This window comes from Hermetia illucens, chromosome 6, assembly GCF_905115235.1.
Source record: "Hermetia illucens chromosome 6, iHerIll2.2.curated.20191125, whole genome shotgun sequence".
In the NCBI taxonomy this organism is placed as follows: domain Eukaryota; kingdom Metazoa; phylum Arthropoda; class Insecta; order Diptera; family Stratiomyidae; genus Hermetia; species Hermetia illucens.
In genome coordinates, this window is record NC_051854.1 from 45906160 (window position 1) to 45922188 (window position 16029).

The window sequence follows — 16029 nt, forward strand, 5'->3', positions numbered from 1 at the left end:
CCCCGTTTGATTTTGTAGGACACTGTGAGATTATTGAAACAGTACAAACAGGAGATTTTCTTCTTTCCAATCTAATTGTCGTTTAAGGAAAAATGCTAATTTTAAAATACCATATTTACTAACAACACTTAAGATTTTTTATTCAAAACAATTATAGCTGATCAGCGTCTCTAGATTATTTCAAATTTTTGAAAAACTTTGATTGGAATTCGGACAACATTGAACGTATGCTTTTGCTGCAATTGAAAAGAGTTATCAGTTGATATTCAGCGACTTACTTGACATATTTAAATGTCAGCTTGCTCCAATTGAGTTCTTGTCTGAAGTGTTTGAAACATTTTTGGAGGTATCTAAAAATGGATTGTGTTCCAGAGAAGGTAATACTTTAGAACCCTTACTTCAGTGCAGCATAACGTAAATTACAGCCAACTTGCTCATTCTCTTTTCCATTACTTCCTTCTATCACGAAACCATAGCAACTGTGCTGATCCAGATTTAAATACTTTATTAATCTTTTACAGGGAATCCTTATAGCTAAGGATGATTTTATAACACCGGCCCAAAAGTTGGTGTTCCTGAAATACATGCAGCTCAACACAGAGTTCATAGCAAGTGAGATCATGTGAAAAATTAGTCGAAAAATTGGGTGAAAACAAATTTGTTTATTTGCAGAACCGCAGGACTATCCGAAACTCATGAATTTGCTGTGTGCGGAACATAACAAGGTTTGTCCACAAATGGAATCGGAAGAAATAGTTAATATCATGGAGAGTTGGGTGGCGAGCGTTAAATCACGCTTTAATCAAATGTTGTCAGCCAGGTGAGTGCAATTTATTTCCTAATGCATCTCAGGTGATGCGAAGTTTTTAACAATTTTGTGAAACACATTGCTAATGTTCTTTTGCTGTTTGTCAACCAAACGTGATCCACTCGAAGGACTGCATATAGCATGACTTTTTCTTGAGTTTAATATCCTGCCCAATTGATATTAGCGGTACTCTAGGCGATCACTGTGGCACCAAATAGAGGAGAAAACATAGTATAAATGAAGGTCGCCCTACCTGGAAAGGGTTCACTATCCCTCTCCGCGCTAACCGTGGGCCCGAAGAGTCGTTAGATTTGGACGACAGTGGCATCGACATACCAAGGATCTTCTTATTGTGGACGAGTTAAGCGGTCATTCAGTGCAAAATTTTCGTTTGCATAACTTTGATCGCTGTCTCTAGTGGTAATCCCAACACTTGTAATGACCCGCGGCTTGAGTGGAATGAGACGTCACGGGAGATTAGCCTGACAATTTGACCCGATTGATATCTCGAGTGATGTTCTTTTCCGAACAGTTGACATCGAAAAACCAAACTAAAATTAAAGAGTAGATATTGAAAATCCGTAAGGGCTCCACCGACAAACCATGGTGGAACAGCGTTGTGAAAACATTCTTTGCGGATAAAAGACAAGCTCTGAAAGCTTACCACCGTAATGCCAATCATAGCAATTTCATGACCTCTGTTGCAAACAAGAAATGTTTACAAGCGGTGAAGGCGACTTAGAAAAAAGCCGGGGACGGGATCTGGGAAGAGCTTAGTGTTGAAAAAGACACTAAGGTATTCTGGAAAAACATAAACAATTTTTAATTTTCAATATGAAGAGACCAACAACCGGAATTCTGACTATGAAAATGACCAGAAATACCTAGACTTTCTAAGCTCAAACTGCAACAACCCAACTCCCAACAATTTTACATCCCGCTTACTGTCACCATCACTTCAATAAAATTTTACTCCTGAGGAAATCGCTCTGGTCCTTAACAAACGGAAAAAGAACTCCGCACCGGGTAACGACCACGTACATCCAGTGGGTTTTGGAACTGTGATGAATCTGGAGCTGGTGTTCGACACCTTTGCTCCCCTTTTCGCTGTGGACATTGTTGTCCATCTTTACTCTGGTAGGTTATCGTTCCTCTTTTTTTTTTTCAACAACGTTATAAAACTTATATCTTATACTAGTTATAAATTACTTACAATACTAATAATAATAATAATTTTATCTTAACTAACACTATTAACAATCTTCTTTTTCTTCAGCCTTTGTCCCGTTCACAAGTGGGGTCGGCTCGTCGTGATCGGCTTCGCCATTTGGCTCTATCGAATGCCTGATCTGGGTGCAATCTCGAGGCTTTCAAATCCCCATCCAGCGTATCAAGCCACCGTTGCTTAGCTCTGCCTTTTGGTCGTTTACCATCGACTTCGATGTTCAGACCAATCTTTGCAAGTGAATTCTCGTTTGCACGAATTGCGTGACCATACCATCGAAGACGCCTCTCTCGCAACTTTTCCACGATCGGTGCAACCCCATAACGATCGCGGATATCCTCATTTCGGATGTGATCTAAACGTGTCACGCCACTAGTCCAACGTAGCATCTTCGTCTCCGTTACCGCGAGACGCCGTTCATTGTCTTTTATGGTCGGCCAACACTCAGAACCATAGAGAGCGACTGGACGGACGACATTGCGGTAAATTTTAGATTTGAGACGTTCGTTGATACGTCGATCACAAAGGACACCAGTTGTGGAACGCCACTTCATCCAGGTTGCGTTAATGCGTGAAGCAATTTCATAACGCAGCTCTCCATTGGCTGGCGTTGACCCGAGGTATTTAAATCGCTCAGTTCTGGGCAGATCACTGCCGCTCACAGTGATTGTGCCTGTTTCATGGGGATCGGTCGTCAAAAATTCAGTTTTGTTTAAATTCAATCTGAGACCGTGTTGCATGAGGCGATCATTCCATTTTCGAACAAGTTGCTCGAGATCATTTTTGCTATCAGATGCTAGGAAAACATCATCTGCATAAAGCAGTGTGTAGGGCGCTGGACGTTGGATATCCCGTGTGACGGTGTCCATAACAAGGACAAAGAGGAGTGGTGAGAGGGCGCTTCCTTGATGAACTCCAACAGAGACACGAGGCGGTTTTGATACACCCGCCATACTTCGAACTTTACTTTTTGGATCGTGGTAGAGCAATTGAACCCAGCGCACGAGTTCTTCTGGCACGAAGTGTTGTCGTAAAGCATACCAGATGAGTTCGTGTGGTACACGGTCGAACGCTTTCTCTAGATCCAGAAAGGCAATGTAAAGAGGGCGATGCTTCTCACGGTGTTTCTCCATGAGTAACCGCGCAGCGTGTATTGCGTCAGTAGTTCCGCAGTTCTTGACAAATCCGGCTTGATTCACGGTTATTTCAACGATTTCGCGAATACGGTTGTCAAGAATGCGTTCAAAAATCTTCATGGTATGGAAAAGTAACCGGATCGGACGGTAATTTGAACATTCTGCTGGGCTACCTTTCTTTTTCCATATTGGAACAGTGGTACTTTCTTGCCAGTCAGATGGTGTTCTTCCTTCCTGAATAACCCGGTTAAAGAATTCACTGAGCCAGTGTTGGGTCCCAGCTCTCCGCTTTCCAGAGCTCAGATGCGATGTCGTCAGGTCCTGTTGCTTTCCCCGATTTCATTTGTTTTATTGCCTCCTCGACTTCAGTTGCGCTGACTGGTGGAACTGCTCCAAATGTCGGCAATGATTGTGGAAGTGGAGGATGAGCAAATTCTTCAGTTGAAATCTGCTCGAAGTATTTTCGCCATCTATCCGTTGCGGCTCGACGGTTGGTAAGCAAAGTACCGTTCTTGTCATTAACACAACAGAAGTGTTCGATATCCTGTGTGCGTTCATCACGGCTTTTAGCAAGTCGATACAGATCTCTCTCGCCATCCCGAGTGTCCAGTTTATCGTAAAGATTTTTGAAATGGTTCGCTCAGGTGACAGCGACCGCTTTCTTTGCTTCCCGGTTGGCATTCTTATAAATTTGCCAATTAGCAGGCGTTTTATCGTCGAGAAATTTGTGGTACAGGCGTTTCTTTTCACGGACCTTCATTTCAACATCATCATTCCAAAGCCAAGTATCTCGGTTGATGTACCGCTTACCCGGCTTGGTGACCCCGAGGGTTGCAGAGGCCGCTTTGTGGATCGTGTCTTTCATTTGGTTCCATGATTCTTCCACAATCGTAATGGTTGGCAATCGTATGAGTGAGACCGTTTCTTCTTTCTCCTCACCAAATCGCCACCATTTAATGCGCGGCGGGCCAGTGCGTTCCTCACGCTGTTTTATTGGTGGCTTAATTCGCAAGACGGCAATCAACGGCCGATGTTGAGGTGCGATGGTCTCATAGGGAACGACTTTGCAATCAGTGACAGTGGTAAAATGTCGGCGTCTTATGAGAATATAGTCGATTTGCGTTTTATTGTTCCCACTATAAAATGTGGGAAGATGAGACAATCGTTTGATGAACCATGTATTCATAAGTACAAGGTCATGGGTGTCCGCAAAATCGATTATACGCTCGCCACCTTCATTGCGCGCTCCGAACCTCTTTCCCCCATGGCACCTGTTACCGTCTGCCTTTTCACCCACATGACCATTAAGGTCGCCGGCAATGATTATGTAATCGTCAGCAGGCACGTGACAAGTCTTTTCGTCGAGAAGTTGCCAGAAGGCATCTTTCTCGGCATCAGGTCCACCTGTTTGTGGTGCATACGCGGTGAAGAAGTGAATAGTGCGATCAGCTGATATAATGGTGAGCTTCATCAGCCGATCATCAAATCGTTCGACTTCTTTAATGGCATCACGGAAACCCTCTGAGATGGCAATGCCAACACCATATTGAGTGTGTGGGTTACCAAAATAGAGAAGTTTGTAGCCATTTTTACCGCGTTCGCGTTCAATGTCGCAGCTTTTGGCACCAGACCATCGGGTTTCTTGCAGAGCGCAGATGTCAATGCACCTTTTCCGAAGGGCTCTTGCGAGTTCCTCGGTCTTTCCAGTTAGGGTACCAATATTTAGCGTGCAGACACGTATTTGTTTTGTTCGTTGTGTGCGGACTAACTTGCTTACGTCCTGACGCCGTCCATACGTCAAGAACCCTTGCCCATTTCTCGACAGGACCGGGGCCCGTCCTGCCGCGTCGACTGAGGTGGACGCCCTAGCATTTCTCCGAGGCTTGTGACTCAATCCGATCATCATGTTTGTAACGACATTCTATGCATTTTCTTGGTCGACCTGTCGCGGGGCCTGTCACCAAGAGAGATCAGGTAGAATTTAGCATAGTAGAATAACTCCAACTATACTCTATTTATCTCTTTCCCTGATCTCAGCATTTTATTTTTGTTTTACTGAGGATAGTACAGAGTACGTTGCCTCAAACCCTCCTCCTTTACCTGGGCTTGGGACTGTCACCATCACTTCAATAAAATTTTACTCCTGAGGAATTCGCTCTGGTCCTTAACAAATGGAAAAAGAACTTCGCACCGAGTAACGACCACGTACATCCAGTGGCTAAACCCATCTGTAAAATATGCTCTTTTAACCTTCATTAATGAAACTTGACTAAATCTCAATCCCCCACAGATTGTGCCCATATCCAAAATAAACAAAGACCTGTCGGACTTCACACTCATATCCCTGATTAATGTTTTCGTCAAAATCCTCAATACACTTATCAAAAATAAAAAAAACCATTCCAGTCAAGAGCGCAAAATTCTCCCTCCCAACAGCCATGTCTATCAGAGCGGATTATACACTGTGACATGTCTAACCGACATCCTTCTCTCAATCTCTATAGCCAAAGCCAACCAACTTCAGGCACAAGCGGGAGTTCTTTATGTATTCAAAGCATATGAAACTGTAGATCTAAAAATCCTATATGCCTCTCAACACACGTGACGCCAAGACCCTAAACAGAATAGTCTCTAATTATTCCCTTTGTAAAGCCCTCCTGGCAAAGATCGGCATGCCTCTCGCCGGTCTGTGATAGCTGCGGTGATCACATTACCTTTCAATGCAATAAATTCTTTAGGCATAGAACAAATCTTGTTTGGATTAAGGGTTACAACTCGCTACTTAATCTACCTACGGCGGATGATAGATCCCTCTGGATAGACCTGGCCAATTTTATAAAAGAGGCTGAAATCAGACACATTTGTTTTTTGTTTTCTTTTGCTTTTTTCTTTGCCGCTATAAAATAAGGAGATCATCATAGGAAATAATCTGGCATTTTGTTCCTGTCGGGAATCGTAAGCCGGATCGGTGCGAAACAGTATTGCATCGTCAACTTTCTGGGACGTCGCGGAACAAACAAAATTGACAACAACAATAACATTTCCTCATTGAATTCATCAAGTAATTTTCTAGTGTTCGTTATCAAGCATTCATTTCCTTTTCACTTCCATAAATCAAGATACCCTAAAAATTTGCCAATATATATATAGCTGCGTTGTGAATTAAGATGTGTTTTGTAATTAGACATCTTTTGTACAGTTTGATAAAAAATCAGAGCGCCCTGTTTCTTTTTCTATGACATAGAGGCCACCTCAGTCCTTCATGCTTTTTGTGAAAAGCCAGCTCTCTGTCAAATTTAGTCTTCAATTGAGTGGTTTTTCGAAATGAGTGCTGTTTACGCCTCTCGCTTTGAGGCAATTTTTCTATGTTTGCATGAAAAAGGACCCAAATTAACGCAAACTGCTGCTGCGAAATATATGGGAAAGTCGAAGCAGTTCGTTAGCAAGTGGATAAATCGCTATAAAAAGGTCGGTAACGTTGATTCTCGCATTGTTTTCGAAAGATCCAACTTTGACTTTACGTGGAGCTGCTGTGAAATTGAAGGCAAAAGATGTTGACATATCTTACGGAACGATTCGCAGGCACTTGCTTGCCAATAAACTGAAATATCGCAGTACTTTGGAAAAACCAATGTTGAGTGCAAAACACGTTGAAAAACGAGTGGAATGGGCGAAGGGAAACTTGGACGGCGATTGGAGCAACGTAATTTTTTCTGATGAATCCTCCTTCTGGGCATTTCCGAGCATCAAACAGGCCTGGACAACCTCCACCAGTAGGATGCTTCAACGGACTGTTAAACAACCCGTCAAGGTCCATGTTTGGGGGTGCTTCTCAAACAAAGGTTTTGGTACTTTGTTCTTATTTACCGAGAATTTAAATGCCGAAAAAATGAATAAAATATATCAAAAGGCTTTGTTACCATCTGCTAAGCAGTGGTATATCCAGAAAAATGAAAGCTGGATCCTTCAAGAGGACAACGATCCGAAACATCGGAGGCGAGCGTGTAGCGAGTGGAAGGCGCAAAACGGAGTTGTCACTTTAGATTGGCCATCTCAGTCACCGGATGCAAATCCCATAGAAAATGTGTGGGCTCTGATGAAAATGCAGCTTCGCAGACGCAAGCCATGTAATTTTGATCAATTTTCTCGACAAATTCGGGAAATTTGGAGGTCTTTTCCGGTAGAATATGCAGAAAAACTAGTGGAAAGTATGCCCCGACGGTGCCAGGCCATAATTGACAATGTAGGAGATTGGACTTGCTACTGAGGTATTTGCATTGAGTATTCACGACCAAATTATCAATAAATTTGCGAATTTTCGAAAAATCAATTGTTGTTATTATTTAACAGTGACCACGCTCTTATGTAACAGACTGTAATTACGAAAGAGGTCTAAAATGTGCAATGGACCACTCCACATTTCAGAGTCTGTCTAGCATAAAGGGCTTAACATTTCAGTTGGGCTGCATATGAGAGCCGGTTGATTTCTGTGGTAAATATTCCTCGGAATTCCGTGTATGATATATCAATGGCATTTTGATTCCCTGTTAATCTGAATGGATCTAAATCTTCATGACGCTATTCATCATTGGTTGAGAACATCGACCCTCGGCAGTGATCGTGCTGATCGCGTGAGCTTAGGAAAGTGTCATCTGTTTAGGAAAATGTATAGAGTACTGGGTGTTGAATATCCTTCGTTTTCCAATTTACGGCCAGAAAAAAAAAGGAGTAGCAAGAGGACGCTGTTTTGGTAAACATCGACATACATACGAAGACGTTTGGTGCTCTGCAAGACTTCAACTCTGCTCTTTGGATCACGGTCAGGTCAACCCAAAGGGTGAATTTCTGTAGCACTAGATCTTGTGTGTATGAAATGAGTTGTCTTGCACGCGGTTAAACGCTTTCTCCAGATTTTTTCATTAGCAACTAAGCAGTGTAGATTGCTGTGTATCATAAGTAATAATTTAATACACAATTATCGAAAGTTTGAAGAAAAAACCATTATTATTGACAAAGTTACAGAACACGTGAATTTATCGTAATTTAAGACGGGTATAACGTCATGATCATATAAAGTGAATTCATGTGAACGGCGGTATTGGATATATTTTGAATTTTTAGCAATGAATGGAAGAACGTACAAGATAAACACAAAACCTTTATACCCGAAGCGTCCAGCTTTCGACTTGTTGTAAAAGAAATACATCAATATTGGCTTTAAAATATTACTTAGCATTTTGTTGCGACTCCTTTTACTTTATAACACTCTTCACCCTTTCTGGCTAATCAAACACGCAAATATTCAGCCGTAATTTCCTTATACTAAACTTTTCCGATTTCTTCCTTAAACTCAACCAGGGTTATTGCCTTCTTAAGTTGTATTTTAGCTGTCATTTGGTCCCAAACATATTCAATTGTCTAGTCATTAAAGCCGAAAATCGGATGCGACCTCCGAATTCTTTCAGTCAAGACGGATTGACATGAAATTTAGAGTAGGGTTAGAGGGTAGCATCAGAAACTAAAAGTTATATAGCGTCATGTTTGAACATGAATAACTCGAAAACTACTAATTACACGAAAAATTTTCACAAAACATTTTTGCTTACAATCGACCATTTAATCGATTTCTGTGATTATTTTGAAAAAAATTTCCACCCCAAAAGCGGGGAGTGGGTGTCACACCTCTCCGGATGGCGGCGCACATTGGTGCTATATAACTTTTGTTTCTTATGCCATCCCCTACCCCCACCACAAATTTCATGTCAATCAGTCTTGACTGATGGAATTCGGAGGTTGAAAACTGTAATGACTGCACTATGAGGTCTGGACTGTTGCCTGGTCAACCCAACGAGATAATGCCTAGATCTTCCTTCCATTTTTAAGGTTTTGTGTAATCACAAATCCTTATTAAAATCGGTATACTGTCTGTCTGTCTGTCCGTCACACGCATTTTTCTCGGAGACGGTTATAGCGATTGACACCAAATTTGGTAGAAAGGTGGGAACTGTGAACGCTCACGCATACAGTGAATTACATCCTTTTACGTCGAATTTAAGGGGGGGGGGGGTCCTCATACATGCAAAAGGGGGGTGTAAAATTTTTTTTCATTAAATATAGTCATGTGGGGTATCAAATTAAAGGTCTCGATGCGTCTCCATGCGGATATCTGTTTAAATAAAGTTAATAATAGTATATTACTACAATTTTTTGTAATTGGTTAGAAACCCCCCTTAAGTTCATCCTAGTACCATGGAATTTTGCAGTGATATAGGCTATAATATAGAGCATGATCTTACCAAGTTTGGTGGAAATCGCACTATTACTAACAAAGTTATAATACCTCAAATTTGTTGTTTCTTTGAAAATTGAAGAAATACACAAAACCTTTCGTACCTGAAGCGTCCAGCTTCCGGTTTCCCGACTTGTTTTATCTAATGTTAAAGAATAGTTTATTCAACTTAAAAAAGTTTATGTGATAATAAGTACGTTTTCTATTACTTACAAAACAGACCCGATTACAAGGCGTCGAATCACCTATGAAAAATAAAGTCTTCTTGTTTTTTTTTATGACGCTGACTCCAAACTAAGCACAAGTCCGTTGAGATTGATGTCTTTGTACTTTTCTGCATTTATTGTGCACTATAATATTAAAATCGATTCAGTGTTATATTTACAATCATCACAGGCTTAATAATACAACTTTCTGCAATTTTTCTTGCTTTTAGCCAATTTAAACGCTTATTTTCATTTACTTTGTCAGAAGCTGTTTCTTTGCAGACTTTCTCTCAGTTTTTGCTGAAATATTCATTTGGTATGATTGTTGTACTCCTTTTGCAATCTGAGCTGCATTTTTGGAACAATTTTAATTCGATCTTCCTTTGAAATGGTGCACTTTTTTCATCTCGATCTTTTTTCTTTGCTACTTGACCTGCTTCACGATATTTTTTCAAAAAACGGCGCACCGTGGTTTATTTCCGGAAAAGCGTCCCTTCGAGAAGCCTACAGTACTCTTATACTTTTGCATCACGTGTTTGCGGCAACCTACTCGTCGGCCATCCTGAAATAGACAGTTTTACTGTTTGTAATTGGCTGGAATCCTCCTGTCCTGTCCTGTGTTCCGTTAGCCAATCCTCGAGTGTCCAAATGGCTTCTTTGAAGTACTATAGATCCACATAACATAGTTCAGACGAGATTGAAGGAGAAGGTAGAATTAATTGCTTTTTCTTTGGATGTGGGCGACGATGTAGAAATTCGTCTGAAGCTGAGGCGAACAATGGAGATTATTGCATGGAAGCAGTTTCGGACATTTCAAATCCAATTACAGCCTGGTGGATTTGATTTTTGAAGCCAAATATTGCTCCTTAATCCCTTTTCTTGCGGCAATGTTATTATATTTTTTCTAGTTATATCTATATAAAATTCTAAACTAAAAGCCTCATTCCGACATGCACAATGAAGTGTGCCAGGTTTGTTTTGAATTTTGAGCTACAACAAACCCCAGAAAATTCTTTGGTGATTTATCTGTTGCATTCCCGTAGTTTTCTCTCTGCAGCAAGCGATGGAAAAACTGTTGGAATATGGACAACAGTTGCACCATCTGTTCATCGACTTTAAAGCCGCCTATGATAGCATAGCCAGGGTAAAACTGTATACGGCCATGAGAGAATTCGGTATCCCGACGAAATTAATAAGACTGACTAGGCTGACCCTGACCAATGTGCGAGGCCAGATAAAAGCAGCAGGATCACTCTCAAGACCATTCGACATCAACAACGGTCTACGACAAGGGGATGCGCTATCATGCATCCTCTTTAACCTGGCCCTCGAGAAAGTGATCCGTGATGCCGAGGTAAATGCAAGAGGTACGATCCTCTTCAAGTCCACCCAACTACTGGCCTATGCTGACGATATCGACATCATGGGAAGAACGACCCGAGATGTACAAACTGCCTTCATCCAGATCGAGCAGGCGGCGCGAGATCTTGGGCTGCACATCAATGAAGGCAAGACAAAATATATGGTGGCAACGTCAGTACCGAAGACGAATCAACCAACAACATCAAACCGCACTGGTCAAACACAAACACGAAGAAGAATAAGGATAGGAGAATACAACTTTGAGACCGTTGACAATTTCTCCTATCTAGGGTCGAAAATCACAACCGATAACAGCTACGATGATGAAATCCGCGCACGGTTGTTGTCAGCCAACAGAGCCTATTTCAGCTTACAAAGACTGTTCCGCTCGAAACGTTTCACCATAGGGTCAAAGCTCTTACTGTACAAGACTATGATCTTGCCAGTCCTCATGTATTCCTCGGAAACTTGGGTTCTTAGCAAGAAAAATTGCGAACTCTTGGCCGCGTTCGAGAGAAGAATGCTCCGAAGAATTTTTGGCCCCCTACATGAGGATGGACGATTCCGTAGCCTACACAATGACGAAATCTATGAGCGATACCATGACCGTCCGGTTGTGGATAAAATCCGGCTCAATAGGTTACGGTGGGCGGGTCACTTAATCCGTATGGATGAGGATGATCCCACCCGGAAAGTCTATAAGGGCAATATCTATGGTAGAAAAAGAAGACGAGGCAGACCCTGCCTAAGATGGTGCGATGGCGTGGGTCAGGACGCCAGACAGCTTTTAGGGATATCGAATTGGTGGACCTCGGCGCAAAACCGGGATGTCTGGAGTTCCTTATTAAGGCAGGCCTAGACCGGATACCGGTTGTTGCGCCGTTGATGATGATGATGATGATTCCCGTAGTTATTTTGGTTTACCCGTTTGAAGTTTGAGCATTTTTTTATGCAGTTTTCTCTCTATTCCATTCAACTTTTGGTAGTTCCAACTTTAGTTGGAATTTTAGTTTAGTTAGTTCTAATTTTCAAAGCAAAATATCTACTTAATGGTTCGATATATGGTTGTGCATGCATCACATCTCCGATTATATTTATCAATATTATATTCTGTATAATTTCAGCAAGACCTTCGTATTCTCAGCCGAAGATGTAGAACTATTGAACTTACTAAATTCAGATAAGGTTTGCTCTCAGTATATTGTTATTGAATGTTTAGCTTTATTTTGTATTTTAATTTAGCAAAAGCCCAACAGCACTGAACTGTCGTGTATTCTCGATCATCTTGAAATTGCGTACAACTCGCCGAAAGTTTGGGTTACCATAGGTCTCGAAATGGAAGCACTTGGGTCGAAAAAGAGTGAAGACTACTGGCAAAAAGTGAGTAGAATACTTCTAATCTACGTTCCCATAATTTCACACTTTTATATTTGTAGGCATTCGAAAGATGGTGTAACAAAGTGAAGCGGAAAAAACAAATTTTAGATGAGATGGATTTGCAGCAATCGGATAAGAATAGCTTTTTAAGTGCATTAGAACTGAGGGTGCTGGGAGTGTTAGAAAAGATCGAAGCGAATGAAAACAAAAAGGCCAATTACTTTTGCCGGATATGTATCCAGAGCAAGGATGATGACCTTAAGAATATTTATGAAGTCTACTCGGATGATTTAAGTTTAGCTCAAAAGATATCACAGTGTGCAAATGTGCAAGAGGTGGGATCTATAATTTTGTTTGTTCGTTTCAAGTGCCCAAAGTTTGTTTTCAAAGGTGTCAGAAGATGATAATTTGCCTCAGTATATATGCGATAGTTGCCATCAGTTACTAGAAAGTGCTTACAAATTCAAAAGCCTTTGTGAATACTCAGATCAACAGCTGCGTTTATTAGCGAAGAGTAAAGTGGAATATGTTGAGTACATCATGGAAGAATCGACGGAATACACAACTCAAACAGTCGAGGAAGAAGAAAATACCAATGAAGAGATCTCAATTGAAATGAATTTGTCGTTTGAGAATGATTTAACTTTATCGGATGGTAATATTATTGAAAAGTAAGGCAGACAATTTAAAGCACAAATAGCGCAGACGAATTAACGTTAGAATTGCTATTTCAGTGAAGTTAATGAACAGTTTGAGGAAAGTTCACCTACAGAGAAAGAATCGAAAATTGTGGAAGATATGGACATACATCAATGTGAATTGTGTGCGACAATTTGTTATAATAAGGCTACCCTTAAGAAACATATGAACATTCATACCTTTGCCCGGCCACATTCCTGCACTGTATGTCAAAAGGATTTCAAAACAAAATTATCTTTACGTATACATATGCGATCGCATACGGGCGAGCGACCGTACGTTTGTGAGGTAAGTTACAATCCTTTTTGTTTAAGCAGATATTTAGCGGTTTGGAAGCAGAAATTCATTATAGGCATGAAGCTAACGAATCGAATTCTTTGTTTATTATTCGGGAATTTACTTTTATTTGGAAAAAAACGAATATGAGCAGGGCTATCGGAATTTCCATTTTTCATATAGGAGGCTGGTCCACCTAGCAATTAATCTACTTAAATCGTTTCGTGCTATGCACAATAACCGATATGTTTTTCTGTTTTCCAACTGTTGGTAACTACGTTATTTGATCTGATACTTTTGTCCTGTGTGTCGACTGAATTTATTACACAATTAGGTGTGCGGAAAAGCTTTCACACAAGATGCGACCCTATCGTATCACCGATCAATTCACACCGGCGCTAAACCATACCTATGCAATCTGTGTGAGTACCGCGCACGCAATGTGAACGATCTGAAAATTCACATGAGAAAACATACAGGCGCTAGACCGTATCAATGTGACTTATGCCCATCGAAGTTTACAACGTCCAGTAACTTACAAAAACATGTTCGTCGGCACACGGGAATTAAAAATTTTCAGGCAAGTAAATTGATTTGTTGATATTTTTTTGTATTTCATTGTATCTAGACATGCGGGAAGGCTTTCAAGACGTGGAGCGCTGTAACAAACCATCGGGCCACACATTCGACCGTGAAACAATTTGAATGCCAACATTGTTCATACAGATCCACTACGATGGCAAATTTGAAAATACATAATCGAACCCATACGGGGATACAACCGTATCAGTGTAGTCAATGTCCTTTGAAATTTAGTACAGCGAGCAATCGACATAAGCACATTAAAAACGTTCATGAAAAACTGAAATCACATAAGGTATAATTCGCAATGAGAAATCATATATTTTGTGAGAATTTCATGCATGACTTATGTTTGAATAAGTCAACGAAACTATGAAATAATTTTAACCATACGCAATTGTTCCAAACTATCATAACCTATAATAGACCGTCTAATAACAGTTCTCTTTTCATTCCGTTTCAGTGTTCGACATGTTCACGGACATTTTTCTCACGAGAGTCTGCCCGCAAACACATGGTGATTCACACCGGTCTAAAGCCTTATAGCTGTACGGAGTGTTCTATGTCATACGGATGGTATAATGGATTACAAAAGCATATGAAAACTCAACATCCAGGCATAAAGATGCCAACAGAGAAACATTTTCTGGATTTATTAGAAAAATAAAACCCACTAGCTCTAATAACCTCAAGTTTATGCTTTTATTTTTATTAGGAAGTAATGTTTTCTATGTATGCACCCTGAAGTTTATTGTCCACGATTTGAAGCTCCATATGAGTGACAGTGCCAATCAATACGATCCTTCTACATTAGTTAGTTCCAATATTGACGCTATTGTTGCCACGAAGGTCCTTGGAGTGCTAATTTTATAACAATATTCAAATGTCCACTACAACGACAAAAACAAAACACCTAGACGATACCGTGAGGTATCTAAAAGCTTAATTTTATATTTTTGGAATCTGTATCAGTGTTTTATTCTGAGAGCTTATTTTTAAATTTGCGAATGAAAAAAATGGAAAATATCCGGAAATAATCTGAACAGATGTGTAGTGTACTTAAAAGTTTAATTTTATATTCTTCACTGCGACTGCTTCGGTGCGCTGCTCTACTGCTAAGAGACCGACTCTGGTGCATCCTCACCGCTAGATCCAACGAATTGTTTTTCGTCGGACCGGGCGCTCTAATTGCGCGTCCCTCTAGTACCCCGCTGCAGGCAAATTTTACGCAGCGGCAGATTCTGTTACAACGATCTCCACAATTCTATTGCCAATTAACTCAAACGGGTTTAAAGGGACACTATCACTTAAAGAAGCTCGCCGCTTTTTTTTTGTACCGTGCTGAATTTATCTGCTCATACATTCCCACCACACATATCACTGAAAATGTTTTTTTCGCTACTCAAATTGTGATGTAAGTTATTCCGACTTGGAGATAAGAAGATTTGAAAGATGCTCGCCGAAACAGAAGAAATGTCTACCTTTTCTACAAATGACATTTTTCAGAAACCACTCATTGAATTATTATATATACGTATTTGATAAAACAGACGGCTTTTTTGAACTGACGAAATAAGAATAAATAGAAACTCTTGAAATTATACGTTCCTGTTTGCCTTGAATATGAATTTCTAAAATAGACTCTAAATTGACTTTCTGAAATGCCTTCACGTGTGATTAATCTAGGAAACTGTATCTATCTTTGAAAGCAAATTCGGATCTACATTTCTAACCGTTGTTGTGGAATGTTTCCATTTATACAACAAATATAATTTTGGAAATAATAGTTTTTCAAAATAACGATTAGCATACGATTATAAACCTTACGTTTTGCCTATTCAGTTTTCTAAAACTCAGTTCTAAGAAATGATTGTATAAATTGTTTTTCAAATCTTTTATGTGAATTCTGTATTTTTACGATGCCTGATTCTGGCTAGTTCCTCGTCTGTTTCGGAGAAAAATTGTACAAAACGGATGTAGTGTTTTCAACAGCAAAAAGTAAACAAGTCGGGAAACCGGAAGCTTGACGCTTGAGGTATAAAAGGTTTTGTATTTCCCTATGTGAGGAG

General features: G+C 40.3%; 1 protein-coding gene across 2 annotated transcripts; it reads left to right on the forward strand.

Annotated features, from left to right (window-relative positions):
• The first annotated feature begins 61 nt into the window (after positions 1-61).
• Positions 62-14652, forward strand: LOC119658816 (zinc finger and SCAN domain-containing protein 31-like). 2 transcript variants are annotated; one of them, XM_038066541.1, is made up of 10 exons: positions 62-377; positions 522-612; positions 673-820; positions 12151-12211; positions 12269-12406; positions 12463-12738; positions 12794-13074; positions 13138-13390; positions 13713-13958; positions 14424-14652. In XM_038066541.1, exons 1-10 carry the CDS (start codon positions 357-359, stop codon positions 14625-14627), a joined length of 1719 nt encoding a protein of 572 aa, XP_037922469.1. In that variant the 5' UTR covers positions 62-356; the 3' UTR covers positions 14628-14652. The 2 variants fall into 2 exon arrangements, with proteins under 2 accessions (XP_037922469.1, XP_037922468.1); XM_038066540.1 differs by lacking the exon at positions 13713-13958 and adding an exon at positions 14007-14255 and having other exon boundaries at positions 67-377.
• Positions 14653-16029: the final 1377 nt, after the last annotated feature.